The sequence below is a fragment of the Perca fluviatilis genome, chromosome 24 (assembly GCF_010015445.1).
Source record: "Perca fluviatilis chromosome 24, GENO_Pfluv_1.0, whole genome shotgun sequence".
Classification (NCBI taxonomy): domain Eukaryota; kingdom Metazoa; phylum Chordata; class Actinopteri; order Perciformes; family Percidae; genus Perca; species Perca fluviatilis.
Genome location: NC_053135.1, coordinates 17,565,957 through 17,578,980, shown reverse-complemented (window position 1 = coordinate 17,578,980; position 13,024 = coordinate 17,565,957). Strand labels below are relative to the sequence as shown.

At 41.8% G+C, this 13,024-nt stretch overlaps 1 protein-coding gene across 4 annotated transcripts in view; it reads left to right on the top strand.

Annotated features, from left to right (window-relative positions):
• The window catches only part of LOC120554202 (aryl hydrocarbon receptor-like), a 48,568-nt gene that overhangs the window by 18,170 nt on the left and 17,374 nt on the right, over window positions 1–13,024 (top strand). For 3 of the 4 annotated variants that reach the window (XM_039792935.1, XM_039792933.1, XM_039792934.1), the window contains exons 4-8: window positions 259–348; window positions 5,614–5,722; window positions 7,054–7,190; window positions 10,967–11,172; window positions 12,667–12,776. In XM_039792935.1, coding sequence (XP_039648869.1) covers window positions 259–348; window positions 5,614–5,722; window positions 7,054–7,190; window positions 10,967–11,172; window positions 12,667–12,776 — 652 coding nt within the window. Of the gene's footprint in view, window positions 1–258; window positions 349–5,613; window positions 5,723–6,935; window positions 7,191–10,966; window positions 11,173–12,666; window positions 12,777–13,024 lie in introns of those variants that run through there. The other variant, XM_039792936.1, reaches the window with a different exon arrangement.

Below are 13,024 nucleotides of genomic sequence, written 5' to 3'. Positions count from 1 at the left end.
CATAATCTTGTCAGACACTTAGAATATTAATCTGAGCCTGTCAGCGGCAAAAACAGCACTCTTAGTGGACGGACATTGACGGTGCACATTTGCACCCTTAGGGTCACATTGCAGCTTGTTTCGCGGATGCGTGTTACAGCGTTCTCGCTCAATACTGGACCTAATTTCAAAAGATTTTTGTTCACATTAGTCACTGGGAAAAAAAGGATACATTTTCAATCATTATGAATATCATACAAACACATCTTCTCTGTGCAGGCCCTGAATGGCTTCGTCCTGGTCGTGACAGCGGAGGGAATCGTCTTCTTCTGCTCTCACACCATCCAGGATTACCTCGGCTTCCATCAGGTAAAAACCTTCTCGTAAAACAGGTCACTTATCTCAACCCAGCGGCCTATTCTTATTCTTCTCGACTCTTTGGATTAGGCAGTGTGTCCTCCTTTAGTTTGGCTTGTTTCATCCGGGTGAGAATGATAACACCCCAAAACAGCACGAGACTCCTGAAAAAATTTCTGTTGGAAATCGAGAGGAAACACAAGGAATTATGGGTAGAGTTGCTACTCCGAGACTTATGTGATGCTCATATTCACACATTTCTTCGTGTGTTCTCAATTGAAGTCAACACCTTCATAGGCACATTTCCTTCACTTACGTGTAAAACGTCTGTGTCATTTTATGTTTAGTCTCATGCCAGGCCTACTGTATAAAGCTCCACAGCGCAGATGCATTCTGGGATAGGAGAAAAAAAATGCTCTTGGTTGTTTGAATAGACCCTTTTTCACGGCAGACATGTTGACATGTCATAGTAGGGAAAGCACAGGTGTATTCAAAACCATTACTGATGGCTGCATTCCACAGAGGCCCTGGTATTGTGTATGCTGACTCACTGAAATAGCTTACTGGGACACTTGATGGAATTGAGCCATCGTTAAGGTTATCAATCTCAGCTGGGCTTTTCCTACTATGACAAGGTGGCTCTGCTAAACAGTCTCAGGAAGGAACTTGTTTCGGTGGGACATTTGCACCCCGCAAAGGAAAACGCCACATACAATATTAAATGAAGTTAACTGTTGACACGATACAGTAATGTGAGCTATTTAAATTAGCTGATACATGGTTAAAACTCATTGGCTTTATACCAGTGTATCTCCGTGTGTACTTCATCCACAGCAATCCCATCAATCGGTCCCAAAACGTCCCAGTTAGAGAGGAAATGTCGTAAACATATTCTTTGTAAATCTTTACAATTATTCCCCGAAAGAACCAAGCAAGCCTGCCTTGTTGCATGATTCAAATTTTCTTCAAAACGTGACATTTTCAGCGTGTAGCTTGCTAGCTCAAAGTTTGTTGTTGTTTCCCTTAGCGAAGGGATTTTGAGAACACTAACACACACACAAAGGAGAGTGAGGGGCAATGTACTTCCGCTGAACCAGGCTATTTTATGAATAATTTATCTAATAATTGGTTAATGTGACTGTAGAGGTGCTGTGACATGCTGCTTTTTGGATGCTTTGATATAGGCCTTAGTGGTCCCCTAATACTGTATCTGAAGTCTCTTTTATATAGACCTTAGTGGTCCCCTAATACTGTATCTGAAGTCTCTTTTATATAGGCCTTAGTGGTCCCCTAATACTGTATCTGAAGTCTCTTTTATATAGGCCTTAGTGGTCCCCTAATACTGTATCTGAAGTCTCTTTTATATAGACCTTAGTGGTCCCCTAATACTGTATCTGAAGTCTCTTTTATATAGGCCTTAATGGTCCCCTAATACTGTATCTGAAGTCTCTTTTATATAGGCCTTAGTGGTCCCCTAATACTGTAACTGAAGTCTCTTTTATATAGACCTTAGTGGTCCGCTAATACTGTATCTGAAGTCTCTTTTATATAGACCTTAGTGGTCCCCTAATACTGTATCTGAAGTCTCTTTTATATACACCTTAGTGGTCCAACTGCATTATAGAGACATAATATAGTCTACCAGCCGCAACAGGCTGAATATGTTGTGAATTATGAGGATTATTTCAGGCTCCAGAGGCAGAGCAGTGGAGTTAAAAAGCACAGCGAGGCTCATGACGGGCCCCGAGAGCACCGAGTGCCCCGAGCATCGAAACATACGCACATATGGAGCGAGAGCTTTAATCCAGCCGCTGCCTTGAGTCTAATCCCATTTCGGTGAATGTGATTATCAAATTATCTAAAGTCTGTCTATCTGACACACACACACACTTACATATACACAGGCACACCTTCTAAAACACACATCTGTCCCTCTTTCACACACACGCATGCACGCACACACACACACACACACACACACACACACACACACACACACACACACACAGGTGTGAACATCACCTCTCACCCCTCATTTCCCCTTCCACCTGAGGCGCGTCACCGTGCATTTACTACGCAAACCCAAATCCGTGGTGAAGCTGCCGTCTCTGCTCGCGTGGAGGTGTTTGGAAACAACAACAAAAACCGGGTGCCAACGGCTGTTGGAACACGCATAAAACAAGACCCAAATGAGGAGCAAGTACGGAAAGAACACCCAGCCGAAAAAAAGGAAAGACCCAGATGATGTATTTGCAGTTTTTCTTCACTGCTTAGAACAGGGAACGCTCAAAATCATGGCATACAAAAACAACCAACTATTTATTTTCGCAAAAGAACATAATAAGGACATAAGGACAATAAAATAAAGAAAGCATTTCCAGTGCAAGAGAGGAATGAAGCCTAAAAGGCTTATACAAATTTGGAAAAGAACTAAAACAAAGATGATATAATTACTCAACAATAATGAAACAAGCAATGCATCAAAACCATCAAAAAGGGAAACATACAACACACACACACACACAAATATATATAATAAAGCAAGCAAAAAGACAAAAGCAAACAGAAAAGCAAATCTAGAGTAAGTCAATGAATACAATCAACAGAATAACGGGCCATGCTTATGTGAGCCATGCCTCAACAAAAACGAGCTTTCATGGGATCTACGATCGAGAATAGTTGATTTACATAAAGCTGGCAAGGGTTACAAAGTTATTTCAAAGACTGTAGAAATTCAACGGTCTACAGTTAGGCAAACAATCTACAAATGGAGGCCCTTTGGGACTGTTGCTACTCTACCAAGAAGTGGGCGCCCAGTCAAAATGACACCTGTATGTTTTTTTGTATTTATTGTTATTAAAGCTTTTAATGATAAGGTAAAACTATGGCTTAAACAGAGGCACATTTGAGAACAATAAATCACAGGTTTGATGCAACTCATTATAATTTACGCTCCTATTTTGTTTATTCTTAGTTGTTATTTTAGGAAAATGTCTTAACCCTTGTGTGGGTCTTCCCATCGACCATGCAACTTTGTGTTTTTCTGGGTCAAAATTTCACCATTTTTCTAAACTCAACGTTTTTGTCGATTTATTTATTTTTGTCACTTTTTTGGCGTTTTAATTATGTTTTTGTAAAATAAATTTAACTTTTTTTGTCACTTTTTCCAATGTTTTTTTTTCTTTACTTTTTTCAAAAAAGAAATTGTCAGGTTTTTAACAAGTTTTTGTCCGATTTTTTTATTTTTATTTTTTCTGCATTTTTGTAGCTTTTTCCAACATTTGTCACCTTTTTCAACGTTCTTTTGTCATAGTTCTGATATAGAAAGTTTTTGTAACCGGGTCAACAGCAGGGTTAACTTATCATCCTTAGTGACATAAGTCTGTCTGTCTGTGTTTCACTGTTGATTTGGATGTATTTATGTGACTGTTTGCGCTAATTGTCAGCTTTTAGCCATCTAGGTTGGCGGCCTCAGTCCGCTGTATCGTTGGTCTTTATGGCGGTAGTGGACGTGGCTGCTGCTCCATGTTTGCTTTGCTGTTTTTATGCGTCTGTGACTGTGTGTGTTTGTCTGCTTCAATGGTTAGTTTGTATGTCTATTTTATAGTGTTTTACCACATGTGTCATTTCTAAAAGCCTAACCAGGGACAAGGACTGCAAATTAGCTTACGGCTGGAATCCCACATACGTTGCATCAGTTGCACTTTAGATGTAACAATGCCTACAGTGGCTTGCGTAAGTTTACACACATTGGCATGGGGTACTTTCTGCCAATCTCTAGGTATGGTGAAGGATATGTGATGATGTGGGGCTATTATTTTAGAAATAACTGGCCTTTAAAAATAACAATCTGCCTGCCTCTATGGGAATTTAACATAGGGGTGTACTTATACCCCCTGTATTTTAAGGAAGAACATTTATTTAGTTACAATACATTTTTCATTCACAAAGAAAATTGGTGTCCTTGAAGGTTGGATTTTTCCAAATTATTTTAATTAAGGCATTAAGATCAATTTCCAAAAGATGGATTTTTATTCCTCTTTTTAGTCAACTTTAGCATAGGTGTGTAAACTTATGCAAGCCACTGTATATGTATTGTCCCTGACAAAGAAACTGATAACATTTCTTTTTTTTTTTTTTTTTTAAAGATGGTAAAGCTTTAAAATAGTTTAGCACAACCTTTGCTTCATGAGCCGATAGCCAGGCTGCGGACAGCCCAAAGTCCCCCCCCCACAGGTATTTCACGTAACACTTCTGCCTGTCAAAATTCCTCTTTGGTGACCCGAGTTTGTTCCCTTCCCGCACTGGGAGGGGTGGCTCCACTCTGGTCCTCAGCCAGGTCATGCTGGGCCCGGACTGCAGATATCAGGGTCACAGGGGCCTTTGGCTCCGGTTCAACTATTTGAATCAAATGTTCAGCGACTCTTGATTTCTTTTGGCTCCACTTCAAGGCAAACGGAATCCAACCCCCTCAGGGTAACCTGCTAACAGTGACATCTGCCTCAACTCGTGTAGTCTCATAGTCAGTCTTAAACTTGTACTTTGAAAAACAAGGTAAAATGTAGAGCTGTAACAATTCCAAATGTTGCTGTACAATTAATTGTCTCACACATATTTGCGATTCACAACAGAATTGTCTCTTTCAGTCAAATTTTAAAAATACTTTTTTTCTTACTTTTTTAAACAAATTAAAGTTTTGAACGAATCCCAGGATATGTCTTTTGGTTATACTGTATATAACTGTCATGTGACCCAGATAAAGTAATCACACAAATACACAGCCGATGAAGAAAACAACGCCTCTTTATTATCATAAAAGATATTTTCTAACTGTACCCCACTGTCATTTTTGTTGCATTGAACGTGTTTAAGGTCAAGTGCCAACAACTAACAATTGAAATAATAATAAAAATAGATACTCCGACCAATAATCACTTATATAATTAAAATTTGGCATATGTAAACAACATCAACAATTACCAGTCATACACCTTAAGACCTTTGCTAATCAGTGTTTCCCACAGCGTTAAATAGCGTATAATAAAATTTTTTATAAAAAGAATAACGAATATGTGGCAGCCGGTGTTGAATTAGTCTATGTGTGGGAAACGCTGCTAATGTTAGCAAATTGCGGTTAAACAAAGAAACCGTGATTACGGGAAAAGAAAAATGGACAATTATGTAATAATTGTAACAGGCCTAGTGAAATGTTCCTTTATCATTTTCTGTGTAACTTCATCTTGATTCATCATACTGTATTTGACGTCTTCCTGTCAGACCGACGTGATGCACCAGAGTGTGTTTGAGCTGATCCACACTGAAGACCAGCAGGAGTTCAGGAGCAACCTGCACTGGGCCCTCAACCCCCCCGCGGACCCCTCAACAGGTCTGTAAACTGGAGATAATTCAATTCATCTTTATGCTGTGTCTGTATAGGAAGGTCTGAATACACTTAAAAAGTGCCCTTCATTGCCATGCTAGTTTGCCATTGCCAGACCTTCCTCCACAGCGCTGCGGAGGAAGGTCTGGCTAGTCCACACAGCATTCCTGGATGGGAGGAAAACGTGCTCTGGTTTATTGGCATTTCTTTAAACCAATCCCAATCGCGGTGCCTCTGCAAAATAGCCTCGGGAAGGAACTCATTTTGGTGGAACATGTGTACATTCAAAAGTAGATTTAGTCGAGCAACAGAAAACTCTGATTGGACAGATGGTCTAGCTAGCTGCAGAGATCTAAGGAGCAGTTAACCATCGTCCTCAGAAATCCACCAGAGTTTAGAACGGCAACACAAAGAAAGAGGAAGCGGACAGAATTTCCGGCGGCATCTGAACAATCCTGGAAGTGGAATGTCGTCGATATATAGACTATCGCCATGGTAACTGGTTAGCTAGGTTTTCTATCCACAGCACTGTGGAGTAAAATCTGGCTACACCACAGATATATTTTGAGATATAAAAAAAAGGGGATTCATTTCTTTTAACCAATCACAATTGTCCCCGTGCTTATTTGCTCCTTTTCCTGAGGCCATAAGTTAATTATTGCTGCGCCAGAGAGACCATTTCAAACAACATATAAAAAAGTGGAAAATTTCCATTTTGGAAATGGTTACCAACCCTGCCTTTTAAATGAAGTTAACTGTTGAAACGATACAGTAACATGAGCTATTTAATTTACCGTATTAGTGTATCGCCGTGTGGGTGGTGATGGCGCAGTGGATATGACACATGCCTTGGGTGTGAGAGACCTGTGTTCGAATCCCACTGTGATACATCAACCAATGTGTCCCTGAGCAAAACACTTGACCCATAGTTGCTCCAGAGGCATGTGGCCTCTGACATATGTAGCAATTGTAAGTCGCTTTGGATAAAAGCGTCAGCTAAATGACATGTAATGTAATCTATTTCCTCCACAGTATTCGCTCCCAAAACGTCCCAGTTAGAGAGGAAAGGCCCTAATCATATTCTTTGTAAATCTTTACAATCATATCCCTTAAAGAACCAAGCAGACCTGCCTTTGTGGCACCATCCACATTTTCTTCCAAACTCGCCATTTGAAGCTCGTAGCTCGCTCAAAGTCTGTTGTTGTTTCCCGATCAACAGACTTAGACAACGTCAACACGCAGCGAGCGGAAGGCGAGGGGGGCCTGGAAACGATCCAGACTATGGCGAGTATAATAAAGACATAAACTGCATTAGTGTTATTATTTGATGTCCCCAGATGGCGAGTCGGTTTCGACGTCTTCCTGCCTGGTGAGCTACGACCCCGACCAGCTTCCTCCGGAAAACTCCTCCTTCCTGGAGAGAGGCTTCGTCTGCCGCTTCCGCTGCTTGTTGGACAACTCCTCCGGCTTCCTGGTTAGACTGACATTACAATTAAATTCAAATGTATTTATGAGTGTCAAATCACAACAGACGTAGTTTCAGGACACCGATGGAGTTGGTCTCGACCACACTCTATAATTTACAGAAACCCCCAAAAATTCCCCCAAAGAGCAAGCATTTGTTGTGACAATACAGTCACAACCCATACAACTAATCAACACAATGGAAGGCAGTTTGTTGAGGGCAGGGTGTTCCCCGCCATTATAAGGTTGTGGTAGTGCAGCACCCGAGCCGTTTTGGGCAGCACCTGAAGCCGATTGAATGGAACTATAAGACTTCTCCCCAGATCTAATGATTGTAGTATCTGCTCTAGCTTTTCCAACGTTTTAGACACAGATATGGAGATAACGATGGTACAAAATTATGTAAAAAAAAGAGACACAAACATTATTAGATCTTGGTAGAAGCATGCTGTGTGCTTATTGGCTCTCTGACGCTGATGAGATTTACTCCTTAGGTATTGAAATTTTGTATGGAATGACGAGACATTTTTTGATACTCAATACTAAGGAGGCAATTCCATCTGTGCCTAAAAAGTATTGTATTCGGTACCCAGCCCTAGATAAAAATGAATCCATGTTTGAGGCTTGTGGTGTTTTTTTACGCCCATTGGTGCTGCTAGCAGTATGGCGTGCTACCTCAGAGTCCCTCAGGGATCAGAAGCCACCGTTTACTCCCGTAATCCGCCTTAAGAGAGCCTCGGGGTCGTGGGGAAAAGGGCTTTAATCCTCCCAGAGCAGAGGGGGAACTTGCTTAGTCAGGGTTGGTAGCTCCAGACCGGTCACTGCTTCTTCTTTCACCACGACAATTAGCCACAGAGGGAGAACAACACTCTGTGGTTCAGTGTCAGCTAAAAAACACCCTTAAACCTGCCGAGAAAACTGGTGCAGGGTCCTCTGTGAGCATGGCACTTCAGGCACCATATACCCATCGTTCTGCACCTTTTCAGTGCTGCAATTTAAAGGCCCCGAACACTCACACAGGTGTTTTCACGTAATGCGGCTGATTGGACCTCTTCCCAGAACTGTGTGGGTGTGGTTAGACTGATTGAGTGACATCTTCCTGAGTCCCCTGTTAGTGCTCTTGCACCCGTTAGGCAATCAGAATCAAGTATTCCCGATATGTATTTCTGATCTGCGTTGTATTTCTCTTTATGTGTGTGTGTGTGTGTGTGTGTGTGTGTGTACATATATACAGTATGTATATACACAGAACAATGGTACCCAGGGCTTTAAATTAACACCCACCAACCTGTCAAATGTGGGTAAAAATTAACTTTGGCTTTGGGTAACGTTGTAAAGTTATTAGCCAATTTGGCCGGTGATGAATAAAGTATATAATTCTGCGTCTGTTTGTGTCGTCCGGCTGCAGAAACGATATGCTAAATCGGACTGTTTATTGCCAAGAAATTGGGGCAGTTTTGTGTGTCTTTGGCTTGGACAACGCAATCGTTATCCGGCAACGCTGCTTGTTGTACTAATCCTACATTTCCCATGAACACTATATAGTGGTTAGGCGTCGTACAATCGTCAGCTACGTGCCTAGCGTGCAGTATCGATGAAATTAAGTAGTAAGGTTATTCAAATTTGTTTGAAATTAGTACAAATTTGGCTAGTGGAAAATCTGATTGGCTGGTAACTTAAAAAATGTACTAGCCATGTTGGCTGGTGATTGAAAAAAAGTTCATTTAAAGCCCTGATGGCTCCACTAGCAAAGTCATGATACGCATAAATACCCAAAACAGATAAGAGTGGCACATTTGCTGTCACCCTCCAAGACATGTCTGTCCAACGGCTTCAATCCTAGGTATCCTGCCCCGCATTTTCCCTCTGCAGAAGCTCCCCCATGTTTCAATGTCTTTTTTGACACTTTTCCTAAATCTTTGAATCCCCTATTTAGCCACAGTGTTATATATGAAGAAACAATCAGAGGTGTATTAAAGTATCGGATTTTTTTTTATTTCCAGTCTGTGGCTGCAACTGACGATTATTTTCACCGTCGATTCATCTGTCGATTACTTTCTCCGTGAATCGATTAGTTGTTCAGTCTATAAAATGTCAGAAATGTGGATCAGTGTTTCCCAAAAAGCCCAAGGTGACGTCCCCAAAAGTCTTGTTTTGTCCACAACTCAAAGATATTCAGTTTACGGTCACAGAGGAGAGAAGGAACTTGAAAAATGTTCACATTTAACAAGCTGACATCAAAAAAAGTTTTACTTTTTTTTTTTTCACATAAAATGACTGACTCAAAAATAGTTGGGGATTTATTTAATAGTTGACAACTAATCAATTGATCGATTAATCATTGCGGCTCTATTCCAGTCAAATTATTTCCTGTTTTCAGGGGGCAGGGACTCAGATCTTTGTCAGTAAATGAAAGTTACTTTCATTTGTTTTTTCGTCTAAAAAGCTTAAGTTAGGAATTCAACGCCTTGCTCAAGGAAACTCCCGAAGTTTGGTTTGGTGAAGGGGGTTTCGAACCTGCATCTCTCAGCCCTCCCTCCCAGTGCGTTTGCGTGAGCATTAAGCCAGGTCTCTGCTTCTGTCTACCGGTCGCTATGGCTTTGCTTTTTGTGTAATCCCTCCTGCTATTCAGGGCTAGATTCCTGACATCACGGCTGCAGGCCCTTAAGCCCACCAAGATCAATTAACCAGAGCTAACAGAGGAGGCGGGGGGGTCCTCACACGAGATGCCGCAGGGTGAAAAGGAGGACAGCGGACAGCATAAAAGACTTTTTAGGTTTTTCTTTTAGAGGTCTTTGTAAGGAAACTGTCTCCGTGTAAGTTTCACGGATAATTTTTTTTACCACCAGACACATTTAGATGAGAATGACGGGAAAACGATACCAGGTGAAACCTCCCAGTCACGTCAAGGGTATAGTAAGCGATATTAATCCACTACACTTTTATTTTTATTTTTGTCAAATTCAGCGACTATCTCCTCACGGTCACCTAACTCTTTTAGGTTTGTGAAAGACTTAGGTGCACGTAATTGGAGGGGGATTAAGGGGTCCTTCCTCAAGAAAATGTGACGTTTTTCAATAAAAGAATTATGCAATTTCACATATTTTGGACCATCGTTATCTCCATATCTGTGTCTAAAACTTTGGAAAAGCTAGAACGGATAATGAATAACTAACACTCTAAAAAGAGCTTCTGGGTTGTATTTGTTTGGCAGTTGAGTTCAAATATCAACAATCTTTGCGCAGCATCGCTTACTGCACCTAATTATATAGCATTTTCAGGTTCATACTTGTATTTTGTGTTTTTACTAGAACATGTTAACATGCTTTAATGTTCACACTTTCTTTCACACTGCCCACGGCTGCTGCTCTTGTATTCACCCTCTGTCTGAGACGCTGTCTCTTTAATTAAAAAATTGCAGATAAAGGCTTTTGAACTAAATACTAGACAACCAGACATGTTTCATGTTTCATTTTTCCCGAAATTGGCAGGCAAGGTTAAAGTTACAGCTTTCCCAGACTTAGCATGTAGCTACATCTGACAATGTAAACAGTTGCAGTAACTGCGCTTAAAAAAAAAAAAAAAGTTGACCAATCATAGAAACCCGGCAACATGTCACGGAGAAAAGAAATAAAAAACCTGGCTCCCTACATTACCCAGCAGGATAAATTAGACTGATGTCGCCCGACAGGGAGAAGAGAAACATCACTCACTCGTCTGCTGTGGAACTGGATGCAATAGTCTCAGAGGGAAATCTTAATTGTGATTTATGCGCTCTCCTCTCAGGCGCTGAACATCCAGGGTCGACTCAAGTTCCTCCACGGCCAGAGCCGTCAGCAGCGCGACAGCGAGGGGAGTGCCCCGCCGCAACTCGCCCTGTTCGCCATCGCCACGCCCCTCCAGCCTCCGGCCATCCTGGAAATCAGGACCAGGAACATGATCTTCAGGACCAAACACAAGCTCGACTTCACGCCCATGGCCTGCGACGCAAAGTACGTACTCTCCAAAATCCTCCCACTAATGACTTTAGGTTTTTATTCAAAATGTTTAGTCATTTTGTTAAAGTGCTCATATTATGCTGTTTGGCTTTTTCCCTTTCCTTTATTGTGTTATATATATTTTTTTGTGCATGTTATAGGTGTGCAAAGTGAAAAAGCCCAAAGTCCCCCCCAAAGGGACTTACCATCTCCAACAGAAAACACTGTTCACAAACTGCTCCAAACAGCTCTATTGTAGTCCAGCCTTTACTTCAGAGACAAACGTGGTCACTTTGGAACACACGTTATAATGCTCGCCTAGCTGCTAGCGTGGCACGCCCTCATACTCTGTTTCTGACTGGTTAGTAGTCCTTACCTAGGTACTGTCAGGGCATGCCCTCCTACTCTGCTTCTGACTGGCTAGTAGTCCTTACCTAGGTACTGTCAGGGCATGCCCTCATACTCTGCTTCTGACTGGCTAGTAGTCCTTACCTAGGTACTGTCAGGGCATGCCCTCATACTCTGCTTCTGACTGGCTAGTAGTCCTTACCTAGGTACTGTCAGGGCATGCCCTCATACTCTGCTTCTGACTGGCTAGTAGTCCTTACCTAGGTACTGTCAGGGCATGCCCTCATACTCTGCTTCTGACTGGCTAGTAGTCCTTACCTAGGTACTGTCAGGGCATGCCCTCATACTCTGCTTCTGACTGGCTAGTAGTCCTTACCTAGCTACTGAGCATGTGCGACTCCCAACAAAGATGGAACAGAGGGGAGATGTCTCACTCTGTAGCTGAAACAGAGAGCTCAACACACAGGGTGAAAAGAGGAGCTGCAGCAATGTGCAGTACATCAAAAATATGATTTTTTTTTTTAAAGTTAAACCATTTAAACCTATTCTGGTACAACCTCTAAATAAAATTATGAACCTGAAAATGAGCATAATATGAGCACTTTAATGGTTGTAACCAGGGCTTAAATAGAGACCCGCCAACCTGCCAAATGCTGGTTTAAATTAACTTTGGTGGGTAACAATGTAAAGTTCCTAGCCAGTTTGGCCGGTGATGAATGAAGCGAAGCGTCCGTTTGAATCGGCCGGCTGCAGAAACGATGCAACAAGTCCGTGTTGTTCCCATGAACACTATTTCGTCACGTGTCGTACAACCGCTGGCTACGTGCCTAGCGTGTGCGGTATCGATTACGAGCTACGCTGAAACGGAGAAGACGAACGGAACAGCAAGAAACAAACCAGAGGAGCTGAAATAAATAATAAATAAAGTTAGTTAGGAAAACAAAAACAACAAAAAAAACATTCGGCTAGTGGAAAATCTGATTGGCTGGTAACTTTGAAAATCTACTAGCAATCTTGAAGTGGCGATCGAAAAAGTTCATGTTAAAGTCCTGGTTGTAACACCGGACTAAATGAAGGCTTTCAACTCAAATCCCAATTACAGTATTAAGCGTGTAATTCCTGTGTATCTTGTGTGTGTTTTTTTTTCTTCTGGATTTTCAGGGGTAAAATTGTTCTGGGCTACACCGAGGCGGAGCTGAGAGTTCGAGGCTCGGGTTACCAGTTCATTCATGCCGCCGACATGCTGCACTGCGCCGAAAATCACGTCCGAAGTAAGTCATGCTCCGTACGGTTTACATCACACTTGAATGACATCTTTAATTCAAACAGAGAGTTCGAGGTTCAAAGCCCAGCGCACTTCCTGGGGGGCCTGGTTGTAACTCGTACTCATCTTCCCTTATCAAAACTATAAGGTCCAACTTGCACTTTTTAATCAGCGCTGGCTGCGCCCAAAAAGCATGCTGTGAAGAAGAAGGTTGACTCATCAAACATCTAAACACTGAAAAGTCTATTTTAGGCA